The following is a 13767-nucleotide window of genomic DNA, read 5'->3' as shown; positions in this document are numbered from 1 at the left end:
TTTTTTTTCACATGGGTGCATTGTGGATGACGGAGAAGCATAGATCTATGAGGTATTTCCCACCCTTTCGTAAGGGGGAATATTTGGAATAATTTTAACCTATTTAGAACTTTGGTTGAATTTTTCGATACGCTAGGAACATTTTCCTCCTGTTGCTGTTGTTGTTTCTGCTGCTGCTGCTGTTTCTGCTGATGTTGCTATTGCTGTTGTTGCTATCCCTGTTCTTGTTGTTGTTGTTCTTCTTCTTCCTCTATAGATTCAAGTTTATTTTCAAAGGATAGAAATGGGGAAGCTCGATGTCTTTTTTTCTTTTTCACTTTTTTCATTAATTCTTTTCTTTTTTCTTCCCTTCGTCTTTGTCTTTTTTCCAATTTTTGTTCTAGCATGAATTTACTATATTTTTCATTAATCCAAGTATTCCATCTGGAGTCATTTACGCATTTGTCAGCGAGTGATTCTACCCACTGGTTAATAGAAGGTTTTTTTTTATTCATCCATAGGGTCAATTTTTTATATTTACTGTATATAACTCGTTCCTCCTTAATTCTTACCCAGTTCTCCCATTCTTGTTTTTCATTGGTGACTCTTTTTTTCCATGTCTCCCATTGTCTCCTCTTATTAAAATATAACCATTTCCACGTTTCTGTTTTTTCCCATTCATTCCAGTATTCATTTTCTTTGAGTTTCCATTCAGCCATGAGAAATTTAGAGATTTTGTTGTTTTTCCATTGTATCCATAGTTTTATTAGCCATGTATTTAATTGGGACTCATTCTCTTGTATCCAACTTTTCCAATCGCGGTAGATAAGATTCTTGAGTTCATGTTTTAACTTTTCTTTTATTTGACTTTCGTCATCACCTTTTAGGCAACTCTTTATAAGTCTGCATCCGTATTCTTTATCTATATTATCTATGTCCATCCATTTATTCTCCATTTCGTTCATCCAGTTTTCTAATTGTTTGTCTTTACTATCAATCCAGTTTTGTCTTTGTTCTTCTATCCACAAATTTAAAAGTTGCCATTCTTCTTCGATATTGGCCATATATTTTTTCCATTCTTTGTTTTTCCATTTCTCTAATTGCTCTTCCGGCATTTCCTGGAGATATGTTAGAACTGCGTGATTTTTTTGTTTATCTGCTCCAGTTAAAAGTTTTCTTATTTTTTCCATTCCTTCAGCTATATGCTCTTCAATTCCTTTATTCTTTTCTTCTTGTTTTGTTAGGTAATCCTCCTTATGGCTTCTGTGGTAATATTGTTGGTCAGCCTCCTCTTGTTCTTCGTTTTCTACTTCTTCCTCTTCGTTCTCTACTTCTTCGTCATCGTCTTCTACTTCTTCGTCATCGTCTTCTACTTCTTGGTCATCGTCCTCTACTTCTTCGCCATCGTCTTCTTCCTCGTCTACTTCTTCATCTTCGTTTTCTACTTTTTCGTGCTCGTTTTTCTTGTCCTCCTGTTTTGTCTTCCATAGCATGGAGAGTCTGTTCGACTTTTTAATGAAAAACCGAAAATTTGAAAGAAGAGAGGGGAGTTGTTACATGTAGCTCGAAATGGTTGTCCCTCAAGCACGTTTTGATTTTCCCAGTGCATTTTTTTTCTTTTCCTAATGGAGTTTCCCGCACATCTTAAAAATGCCACTTTGGTTTAAAGGGCGGGAGGGCCCACAAAAGGATGCACATGTGTGTATATGTGCACATGTGAGCAGTAAAGGTTGCTCGATCTCTTACCGAATATAGATGACGTAGAGAAAGGAAAAAAAAATATATGGAAATAATAGCCAAAACGTACTTAAACTTCCCATCGAATTGTCCTGCCGGATTGAAACTGCCTAGCTGTGTGATAACTGGAGGACATGAGGCGTCTACAATACTAGTGGCTGCATCATGATCTATCTCGATATTTTTTTCCATTGCTCAGTTTAGGTAGATATAGTTTACAAATTTTTAATAAAAAGAGCACTCAGATTTGTTGGAACCTTCTTTTTCTTGTGCATTGCACATAACTATTTCCCCTTCTCTGAAAAGCAAAAAGCGAGAGCTGTTTCTTTGAGGTTAAGGAAAAAAGAAAAGAAAAAAAGTGCAAAATGAAACAAATGTGAAAAGGAGGAAAAACTAAAAACTACGAAGAAAGGCAAAACGAATGGGGGAAAAACGAATTAGGACGAATAGTTGCACATTACGGCAACTCAGCTGAAGGGCGGCGTGGCAATGATCCTCAGATGCCAACAGGGGTGCATAAACAAATTCGCATCTATGTATATATATTTAAGTATATTTATGCCTACTTATGTATATTTATGTAAATTTAGGCATATTTATATATATTTATTTGTACGGACTTGTTTGTGTATATTTATTTACTCCCCTTCAACCGAAGCCCACTTGACGAAAAAAAACAATGCTTCATTAAGAGGGAAAAATAAAGTCGCGCATGTACCTATGTAGTGACGTTCACGCTTTCCTAATTACAGTGGTAGCAGTTTAAGACGGCCCCCGCAGTTTCAACTTCTCCTTCAACTAGACTACGTCGAAGGAGTAAAAAGCAACTTGGCATAAAATTGGCTCGGCCTCACAAAAAGAGGCCATAAGGAATATATATAGATGTACATCGGCACAGGCGTATATATAATTACCAAGTATATATATGCGTTGATTATATGTAAGGGCGTTTTTCTATTTTTCTGGCTTCACAATAAATAAATCAAGTCAAGTGCACTTTTATGGCCAAAAGGGAGTATACAGAGTTACGAAAAAAAATTCATTTTTACTTAAACTTAATATGTAAAATGTCTCTCGGCGTTGTTGCAATATATCCAATATATAATACAATATATGCAATCTATACAAATATATACAATATATGCAATCTATACAAACATATACAATATATGCAATCTATACAAATATATACAATCGATGCAATCTATACAAATATATACAAATATATAAAGTATATGCAATATATGCAATACATGGTGTCATTTGGGCGCGAATTTAATTCGCACCACGCTTATTTCTAGTGAGCATTTGTGAATGGCGCTGGTCAACAATCGGTGATCGGTGAGGGATGATAAGCCATCGCATGCACCAGCTCCAATTCGGTATCTAATATTTATTCCATTGAACTTATATATAGATAACCTAATCAGGAAAAAAAAAAAGAAGGACAAAAAGGTGATATGGGCAAGTAACCAATGGAGTTTATAAAAAATATATATAAAAAAAAGAATAAGCTTTGCTTTTTATGGTTATATAATAGGCATGAAAAACGTTTGCCCCCTTTTATATATAATTTTTCCTTTTTTTTCTAATTATTATATATTCTTTTTTTTTAAAATGGCATCATTTCTTAGCGCAGTTGTTTTTATAAATGCCTATATATTTATAATACAATAATATACAATAATACATATGACAAAACAGTAATGCAATGAGGGTGCCAGCCAAAAGTGTGTTTGGATTAGCAAGCTGAACATAAACGAAAATAGAAAAGCAGAAAGGAAGAAAAAAGACCTACTGCTGCTTTCTAAAAGGGCATTGGCACCATTATGCGCTATATTTTCTATTGTTTTAAATGTTGGACTTTGCCTCGACAAGGACGCGGCATTAGTTATGCAAATATATTATATATGGTCCCTGCGCCATTAGTTCTGCCACAAAATTGCAGTCGATTTTTGCCTGCCTACAATTTTTATCATAGTTTTTTTGGTAAGCAGAGAAAAGGAATCGTTTCTATGTGAAAAGGGTCCAACATCGAGAAATAAATTATATATAAATTGGGTGCCCCCAATTATTGTAGTCAATAAATAAAAAATGTATTGGCATATCCCTGCAACGTTTAGAAGGGGAAGTTCTCCTTAAATGCTGGGTGCGAATATAGATCTGAATTACGGCCGGTGAGGATTATAGGCACATACTTAAATATCTATGTATATATAGGTATATATATGTGTATATATATGTATATATGTATATATATGTGTATATATATGTATATATGTATATATACACATATATATGTGTATATAGGTACATACATGTACATATAAGTACATATATATATGTACTTATATATGCTCGTTCGGAACCCCTTTTCTGTTGTAACGTTTTTTTTCTCCATTGCGAGAGTCGCAACCCGTGGAGGTGGTTACCAAATAAATGTTTTTCAAAAAGCGAAAAGGTCTCTGCTCACAAGCACGAATGTTTTATTTTCCTGTTTTATTATTTTAACCCCTTAGCACGAAATGGTAGAAAAAATATATTTCTCCTACGGGGTGGCAGGATATCAGAAGCGGGTAATATAAGCATAATTTTTTTTCTTTTGCTCTGCTGCACGAGAATGACCTATTTTTTGCAGCATTCTTCGACTTTCCTTCCACCCCTTCCTCGCTGTTACTTGGAAAAATCGTTTTCATCATTTGTTAGAATAGTAAAGAAAAAGTTAGGCAATGAATACTTATCTTATGTATATCTGCGTATCAGCCTACCTTTTTAGCAATTATAAAATTGTAGGTATAGAGAGAAAGACAAATTTGTGCCATGTGACAAAGAAAAAGGGCCTTTTTCAAAGTATCCCGATTTAGTATGTATACTTGTACATACTGGCATCACATCACAAGAGTGTAATAAGTGAAAAGAATTATTATTTTTCTTCTTTTATGATAGCTACTAGTTATATTATGTGCAAAGCTAGGTAGAGTTATTTTTTCTTCCTCTCTGCTCGTCGCATAATGCAGCCAATTCGATGACTATCTAAAACGTCAGGATTCCAATTTTGGTTCCCCTTCCCCAGCTAGCGATAACGAAATGGTGGTGTTATTTCGTACAGTGGAATAAGGGCCCTGTCGTTTCTATGCATGCATGTACATATACATAGAGATCAACATATACATGTACATAAACATATACATAAACATGTGTCTGTTTACACAGTGACCATTTGTGCAAAAGAAGCGGGTCATTCTTAGGAACCCTTCTCGACCACTTTAAAGGTTTGGTGATCACATATAGTGTGCGGTGAAATAACTCATCTAAACGTAGAAAAGAAATGCGAAAAGATGTTTTTAAAAATGTACGCAATGATAAATGTGCTTAAACACGGACTTGAATTGAGCGAGAAGGAAGTTATAACGAAAAAGGAAAAAGCGGATTCTAAAAAATCCCTTTGAACAAACAAAATTGGAGAGAGATTCCTCAAAATATCCCCTCGAATTAAGGATGTGAAGAGGGATTTATCGCCCCAGAGATCGTACACTAGATGGAAAATGTCTGAAACGGTTGGGTTCTATCACTTCAGTTACAGTACAAATTACAAGTGCATCACCAAATTGATCACGTAAATGCAAAAAAAAAAAAAAATTTACGTTTTATTCTATATACTACCTTTTTAACCCTTAAAATATAGTAGGAAAAGGGCTTAAATTATGCACTGATCCGAAAGGAAAATTCCGATTTACAACTTTTATGAATAGAAAATAGGGAAGATACAAAAGTGAAGGAAACATGTGCAAATATTTGCTGCATATGGCAAATCGTAGCATTGATTTCTTACCGTAAAAGTTGCAAGGATCATGAGGGCATAATTAAAATCAAAGATAAGACAAAAAAAAAAAAAAAAAAAAAGGAACCCATAAAGATCTCACAACGCTGCAGCGCTAAAGCGTTAGGAGTCATACAGTATGCACATTCTTACAGAATACCATATCATAGAAGGATAAAACGAAAAAAAATTAAAAAATACCAAAACAACATAGAATTTTGCGTCGCCAATTTATGCGCGCCGCCCTGATTAACAACGAATAGAATCAGTAAAGCGAATGTATTGATCGTAATGCATATGTGTAACAACGGGGGGGAAAACGACTCAGCTATATTAGCTCAAACGACGTTTTTTAACATTTTTAATTAGACATGATTAGAAAAATGTATTTACCTCACTGGATTAAAGTTTGATTGTATAATTCCCATTTGCTGCTTTTTTCATGGAGCACTCAAATAGACGTTGAAAGAGAGAGAATAAAAATGCGTCCTATTCACTTCCCAATTTTTTTACATCGATTTAATTTGCTTTTTTTTTTGTGGCCAGGGGTCAATCGCAATCATTCCAACATTCCAACATTCCAACCCTTCCAAGGAACATATTTGCATGCAGCCGTAAAATGTATCTCCTACCTTTGAACTCGTCAGCCCCATTTGCTCTACGAAGGAGCCAATTTATTAGCTTATGTTATGTTGCGTATATAGGTAAGCTTTTATATAGACACATCAAAATTCGCTTCAGGTATCTCTCTGCGGAACCAATGTGCCCATGATTGCTTTATATTATTATTCCAATTTTCGTCACTTTTTTTTTAAGATATTTTATAACGTTCCACTTTTCATTTTCTTCTTTCCACGATTCTTCACATCTGTTATCCCTCTTTAGTTTTCTAAGACGACTCATGAAATCGTGTAGGCGTCGTCTATCTGTTTCATTCCTAACACAGCGCATATGAGAAAATGTTTTATGCATGTTTTTCCATATATCCATCTTGCTATATCTGCTAGGGTCGGAATGTAATCCATACGCTAATGCAATTTGGGACCTGCTTGTTATATCTGACCATGCCCTATTGTCTATATCGTCTAACACTTTCCATTCCTTTGCGATTATGTCGTCGAAGTTGACGGATTTAGTGACTGAGCGCGAGTTTCGGTCTTTTCCGTTACCTTTTCCGTCTCCTTGTCTGTTACCTTTTCCGTCTCTTTTTGCTCTTCATCCGGTTCCACTATCTGCCCTATTTCCACCGTTTCGTAGTTATTTTCTAGTGCTCGGTGTATGCGCCCCGCTTCCACAATTTTATAATTGTTTTTTCCTGGTTTTATTATGTTCACCATTTTAATGTCTTCATAGCTGAGTTCCTGTGGATATTTGATTTTCCTTATTTCTGTCCTTTTTTCATCTCTACTTAGGAGGCTTTTTAAATCCTACTTTGGACGCATTCTTAACTGACTCTTGAGCATTTTTTTATCCTTCCATTTTCCTTCTTTCTTCCGTTGAGTCCCAGAATCCCTATGTTCCTTTTTTGTGTTCTCATATTTAAAAAGGTTTTTTAAATTGGTCCTTAAATCGCTTCTCAATTCGTTGTAGAAATCACTATCATTTTGTGTATAATCCTCCTGTTCGGCTTTCTTCTCTTCTTGCCGTCCTTTAACATAAATGGGTTTGTGCGTAACCTCATGGTTGTCATTTTTACACCTGACTTTGAGAAGTCTCTTGAAAAGGCTTCTTTCCGTGTCGCAGCAAATTGATCGTATAAGGAAGCTATACAGAAGAATTAGAGGGGCACTTTCTGCAGCTTTTTAGAAAATATATCTTTCACACATTTGTACGAACATATGTGTGTGTTTCTTTTCTTTTCTTTTTTTCTTTTTTTTTTTATAAAGAGTGAAAAAATTAATATATTCATTTCGGTATTAACTAAAAAAACTTTTTTTCCCCTTTACCTGTGGAGGGTTAAAATAGAAAGGAGCGCCGCGCCCGATTTGAACGCCATTGTTTGTAGGAAAATTAACTCTTTAGACAATATGCCCTACAAAATTGAGAGAAAAAGTAATTAGAATTTTATGTGTATATTCTTCGCAAGTCTACACATTTGGATGGTGTGGAGCCGATTTATGAAAAGATATGTTTCTAATAATATGATCAAACTTGTGTATCTGTGATGTCCTTACGATGTAAAGTATGTTCCCCTTTAAAGAAGGAGTGTATGGTGAGTTTATTTGTTCATTTATTAGGGATGGGGAGTACACGTATGAATGTGCACATGTACATACATTTATGTGTGCACTTTTGCGGATGAATGCTGGCAAAAATGTTATACATATAGAAGGAGTAGGTTGTCCCTCTATGAATAGAGAGCAAAAATGTTTTCTTAACATGTAAATGGATTTACTTTGGGGTGGTTACATTATAACGGATTGCTAAATATACCCTCATTCTGCAGTTGACACGGAATGATTCTTTTTTTTTTTTTTTTTTTTTATAGAACAAAATTGTTCTATTATGCTGGTGAACGTTATATGGCGCACATTCAGTTGCATATATATACGTATACTTACAGCTCCTTCATTTTGTTTCCTTTTTTTTTTTTTAGTTACTACTTTTTAAAATAAAAGAATTATGATGCATTTATGTGGATCGTACTGCAATGTATTGACATATTTTTATTTCTTTACGCGATCTCCTTGAGGACCAGATTCTGGCAAAAATTGCAATTCACTACTAACATTTGTTCTGTTGCTATTATTATACGTGTTAACTTTAACTATTGAGTTGATTAAAAATTTATTGCAAATTAGGAGAAATTATAAATATTTAAATTCACTATGAATTTCCAAAATTAAATGGTGTTCTTTATTGGGTAGTTTTTTCACAGAAGTGATTTTTTTTCTTTTTAGGAGGTATATAAAAGGAACTTGTGCGATATTTTTTTCCCATAAGAAAGGATATATTTTAAGTAACGCGCAAATGGATTTAATAACTTGTAAATATTTTGGTATCTCTTACTTTATTTTTTTGCGTGATGTTGATTTGTTCGCACAGTGTTCTACCTCGTCTGGTGGGAAGTAGAATTTTCAGTTGCTTCAATTCTTATGCTCATGAAGAAGTATATGTGCAGGTATAAACAGAAATATATATGTGTGCTCAAAAGAACAATTTTTCTGGTGAAGGAGATCCAACTAACGGTGTGTATATGCGTGTGTTCGCACTTAAGAGAAATTTTTTTTCCTAGGGACTTACTACTTGTGGCATGTAAATATATATATTCATTTTTTCAGTGCATTTAGTAAAATAGTAAGATATTGTACGACGGGGAGTTCGGAGAAAAAAGGAAGCCTCTAATTCTGTGGCAATATAAATGTGTTCTAATGGTTGAAACTAGACGCATGCGATTCAATATATGTACTTATACGTGGGGTTAAATGAACAGAGAATTTACACCTTTAATTATTTTGCGATCTGATCTTATAGTGGGACAAGCGGATCTGTGTGAAGATTAACAGGAATAACATATTATAGGAACAAATTTGAAAATGGCTTCTTATCGATGGACTGTAACGTCAGTAAATTTTTGTTTTAATTTCCATCATTGTCCTAATTGATGAGTAAAATTTTATTTTATATTTATAACAAAATAAATGTTTTTTTTTTTTTTTTTGTAAAAGTGTTAATGAATATATTTTGCTTCCTCTTTAGGGAAGATTCCTTTTCTCAGTAGACTCGTTTGCTTAGCCAAACAGGCCATTTAAAATCTTTATTTTACGATGTAGACTACTTTTGTGAGAAGGGAAGGGGGGGTAAAAAGTCCTATAAAAATAGGACTTCCTTGCATTTCTTTGCACCAATTTATTTTATGTAAAGATTTAATTACACATAAGAATAAATCGATGACAAAAATTCAGTTATAACTACAGACCTCTCAATTTTTGGTGGGACAAGCTAAACGGAAAAACCAGCAAATCTCCCAAAGCGGAACGGAGAAAAATGAAAAAATAAAATTATCAAAATAGACAATGTGCTTGATGGTTCATTTAGTAAATCCACGCAAAACACAAATTGAGGATATCAGCAGGACAATATTCAAATGAATATGTAACATATGCACCATACATGTGAAGAATTTTATATATAAACTAAATGAGAATTACAGTTTACTGGCTGGTTCACTTACTCATTTACGTATAAAGCTTTGGCGGGACGTTTAATTGTTAGGAACACCTCTACAGTAATGCCTTTCTCCTTACATGGCCCATAATTTTTTATATATTTATGATTGAAGCCGGGTTAGAAAGTCGCTAACGCGGGGATTATTCAGAATGGGAAAGCGGCAATTATATTTTGCGCCAATATGTAGTAAATATATATGCAGTAAGTATAATATATGTAATATATATAATATGTAATATATATAATATAAATATTATGTACAAATGGCCATGAACCCTTGAAAGCGCAGGGAAGCCCAAACCCTGCTTCTCAGCAGCGGCAGCCCCCTTTAAAATATTCCAGAACAGACCCTCCCTACTGGGGGGTATCATATGATTGTATTGTATAAATTATTTATAAAAAAAATTAAATAGAAAAATGAATTTAATAGAACCATTTTCCCAACCCTTTTTTGCGTTGAATTCGTTAACAAACTACAACAAGTTGTATTACTCTATTAGAATTTTTTCCTTTTCAGGCTTTGGTCGGAAAAAAAAATGATAAATTTAAAAAAGAAAAAAAAAAAAGAAGCCGTTGCTTGGCATCTTATTTATTAGTCGAGTTTAGGCTTTAGAACTAGTCGCATAATTTTTTATAGTTATTATAATAAATTGGTTTTTATAATATAAACATAAGAAAGGACATTTAATTTAATGTACACGCAGCTCTACATGCCCATCTAACGCTTTAATTTTAGAAGCCATTTAAATGAACTTGCTTTTTTTCGTTTTCAAATATCTAACATTTGTTGATGTCATTTTTTCGCCTTGTTGAATGGGAGCGTTCCTGCTATTGCGAAGAATTCGTAGCGTTCGGAAAAAGTACGCAGAAATATATGCAAATTATGCCAATTGTACAAATTATGCAAATTGTGCAAATAGCTACTTATATATATATGCACAACTGATTCATATATCTGTTCACTTCTCATGTACACGTATTTATTTCCTTCTTCATTTATATGGAAAAATTAAGGGATCAAAGCGCCCTGTCGAAATTTTGTTATGTTGTGCCTTTAAGATATGACAAGAGGAATATGGAATATTTTAACGATGAAATATTCTCTTTGTCAAGAAAACAGCTAGATGCAAGCAAAGCGAACGTCAGGAATTCTCGCAGATCTGAAGCAGGCATACAAACCGAAAAATGCCTAAGAAGAAATGTGCTGACACATTTTCTGTCGCCTAAGCTATACGCCGCGTCGTCACTCGTCGTGATTTGTGCCCTATTGCAGGTAGTGAAAAGACCCATTACGCATCTTGTTATTGTGCGTCGAGCTCAATGAGTATATTATTATCCATTTGGGCCCCTTTGTTTTTCTTCCGCTGCATACCTGTGTTGCTTCTCACGTCTGCCGCTTTGCACATGTGGTGTTTTCAATTCCTAATTTGGAGCTCCCTTTTTACGTTAAAAGAACTTTTAATCCCTCCCCTTTTCGCTTTCCTTTCGGCAGCTTTTCCATTTATGCCTGGATAATGGAGACATAGGAAGCGGATTAAATTTCGGATATATGGAGGGAAGAAATTTATCACAAAATAATGGGAGTAATCGACCAGGAGACGGAGGTAGGAATAGGGAAAGAAAGCAAAAGAGCAAGGAAACATTTTTAAATTTGCCTCATGTGGAGGAAAAACAAGAAAGTGGTGGTTGTAGATATGAAGAAATAGAAACGATTTTAGGTGGGTCCCATCATTCCAATGAAAATCATAATACAACTTATTATGTTACATTACCCGAAGATCAATCAAAAGAGGAATCCGAAGATCAATCAAAAGAGGAATCCGAAGATGAATCAAAAGAGGAGTCCGAAGATGAATTCAAAGAGGAGTCCGAAGATGAATCTAAAGAGCAGTCCGAAGATGAATCTAAAGAGCAGTCCGAAGATGAATCAAAAGAAGACTCCGAAGATGAATCGGAAGTGGAATCAGAAGGATCAGCTGCAGGAGTGTCTAGAGAATCAGAGGAGCATCCTGAATATTCTGATGAAGAACAGGACCGTGATGAAGATGATTATGAGGAAAATGAGATGTTAAGTAGTGGAAAGGGCGTCTCTGGTTTTGGAGAGTCAAGGAAAGAGAACGATCAAGATTTTTTACGTTTAGACACTGATGAAGCGTTTTCTGAGGATTCAGATACAGATACTGAATCGAGAGAAATGTTAACAGAAGAAGAATTAAATAGAAGGATTAAAGGATTAAGGGGAAATTTGGATGATGCTGAAATGCTTTATTTATTGAATAGCTTCCAAGAAATTGAGAAGAAGAAATTTCAAGTTATGATAAGACATCTATGGCAGTGGTGTGAATTATTAGCCTTTGAATATAAGATTCCAGAAGATCCTTTATTAACGGAATGGAAAAAAATTGTTGAAATTTCATCGGATGCACTAATGAGGAAGACTGTTAGTGATTATAGAGATTTTAAAAAGTTGGTTAATGAGGGATTGACGAATAGTATGGATTTTGTTTACTTTCTGAATTCTAAAAGGAAAACGTGGGACATTTTTCGATCCAAAACAGAAACTGTCTGGAAAAACATTATAGATAACAAATTTAGAAATTATTATAATTAAAAGGGTAAGACTAAAGCGCGACACGTTCCGACTGTGGTGACGGTAGCTAGGTGTCATATGTGGAAACTCCTGTAATGGAAGAAAAACGAATTCTTAAAAATATGATGAGTTGAAGAAGATTTCAACAAGAAGTCAAAGGAGCCTTGCCAAGATCAGAAATAATAGCCAATAAGGCATCTATTATGTGCGTTTATAATCGTTTCTACAGTTGTGCCATGAATTACATAAGAGAATTATTCTCGACTGAGAAATTTTAAACATGATTATGCTCTTTGCTGAAGGGTTTGCAGTAGAATAATGCATGTAGAGGTGGCTCATTTAGAGTCCTCCAAAAGGAAGCAGATGTTAGTCTCCCCATCTTACCGTTATTATGTAATGTTTTTTATTGTAAAGACCATTTTTTTGTAAAAGAGAAAAGACCTCGTTTTTTTGGTTTTATTTTTTTATTAGGTCCCATTTTTGTTGATTCTCCGTTTTATCGCCTCGCTGTCTTATCGCTTCACTGTTCCATTGTTTTTGTTGTCTTTTCTAATTTCCAAGAAAGAAATTAATTTTGTTCTATTTTTTTTTGGAGCACGATTTCCATTTTGAAACCACCGTACATATTTGAAATAGGTGTTATACGTGATACGAAATCTTATTTTGAATTTTCTAATTTGTTTGATATCCGCATGTGTCCGTATTACATTCACAGAATATATATATACATGTGCATCCGCAATAGGTATGCCAAGTTTTGTACATATATATATAACGCTTGTGAAGACGCTATACATGCAAATTAAATTTTAAAAAAACCTTGTGTTGCATATATTTCTTTTTTTAAAATAAGTTCCTTGCAGGTGCACAACCATGTGCACCTACTTGTTCCTTCAATTTAGTCAAACGGAGTATCCACATGTATGTATCTATGTTTATATATAATACGTATGCGCAAACATTTTTTGTTTTCTCTCATTTCAAGTGAAAGAAGTGCATGAAAAAACGCCTACAAAATAATAAATAATTAAAATTGTTAAGCCAAAATGAGAACGATTCCGCATCAGCGATGGCACCCAATTTGAAACATTATGATGTTATCTCGTTGCACGCCAGCATGCAACTGTTTCATTTGGAATAGGATAAAATTTAAAAATCAGAGAAGAGCTAACTTTGTCGCTTTGTATTTAAACGGTTTTAGCATTCGCTGTTCAGAAATTGCAGCACATGAAAAATTGAGGGGGAGAATAATTTTTATAATTATTTACGTGTGAACGGTGAACGGATCATTTGCACACGAGGTAGCCGGCGAGAGCTCCTGAATAAATAACTTGTCCGATAAGACGCGTTCGGATTGTTCAGAGGATGGGGAGTGTGTTACATCGCTAAATCGCTACATTCCTATTTTATCATTTTTTCCCCCTCCTATTTTACTATTTTATATATTTGTATTGTTATGCATGAGCACCGC

General features: G+C 34.3%; 4 protein-coding genes across 4 annotated transcripts; 1 reads left to right on the top strand and 3 right to left on the bottom strand.

Moving 5' to 3' along the window:
* Positions 1–103: 103 nt before the first annotated feature.
* Positions 104–1472, bottom strand: C922_05282 (hypothetical protein; the record flags this gene model as incomplete). The annotated part of the gene is made up of 2 exons (XM_008820854.1): positions 104–250; positions 318–1472. 2 exons carry the CDS (start codon positions 1470–1472, stop codon positions 104–106), a joined length of 1302 nt encoding a protein of 433 aa, XP_008819076.1.
* A 4841-nt stretch (positions 1473–6313) lies between these two features.
* Positions 6314–6526, bottom strand: C922_05281 (hypothetical protein; the record flags this gene model as incomplete). Its single annotated transcript, XM_008820853.1, has 1 exon — positions 6314–6526. One exon carries the CDS (start codon positions 6524–6526, stop codon positions 6314–6316), a length of 213 nt encoding a protein of 70 aa, XP_008819075.1.
* Positions 6527–6645: 119 nt separating this feature from the next.
* Positions 6646–7532, bottom strand: C922_05280 (hypothetical protein; the record flags this gene model as incomplete). Its single annotated transcript, XM_008820852.1, has 3 exons — positions 6646–6940; positions 6968–7300; positions 7483–7532. 3 exons carry the CDS (start codon positions 7530–7532, stop codon positions 6646–6648), a joined length of 678 nt encoding a protein of 225 aa, XP_008819074.1.
* A 3249-nt stretch (positions 7533–10781) lies between these two features.
* On the top strand, positions 10782–12317 carry C922_05279 (hypothetical protein; the record flags this gene model as incomplete). Its single annotated transcript, XM_008820851.1, has 2 exons — positions 10782–10979; positions 11199–12317. The coding sequence occupies 2 exons, from the start codon at positions 10782–10784 to the stop codon at positions 12315–12317; spliced, it is 1317 nt and encodes a 438-aa protein (XP_008819073.1).
* Positions 12318–13767: the final 1450 nt, after the last annotated feature.

Source organism: Plasmodium inui (assembly GCF_000524495.1).
Source record: "Plasmodium inui San Antonio 1 unplaced genomic scaffold supercont1.51, whole genome shotgun sequence".
Lineage (NCBI taxonomy): Eukaryota > Apicomplexa > Aconoidasida > Haemosporida > Plasmodiidae > Plasmodium > Plasmodium inui.
This window is presented reverse-complemented; position numbering and strand designations above follow the sequence as displayed.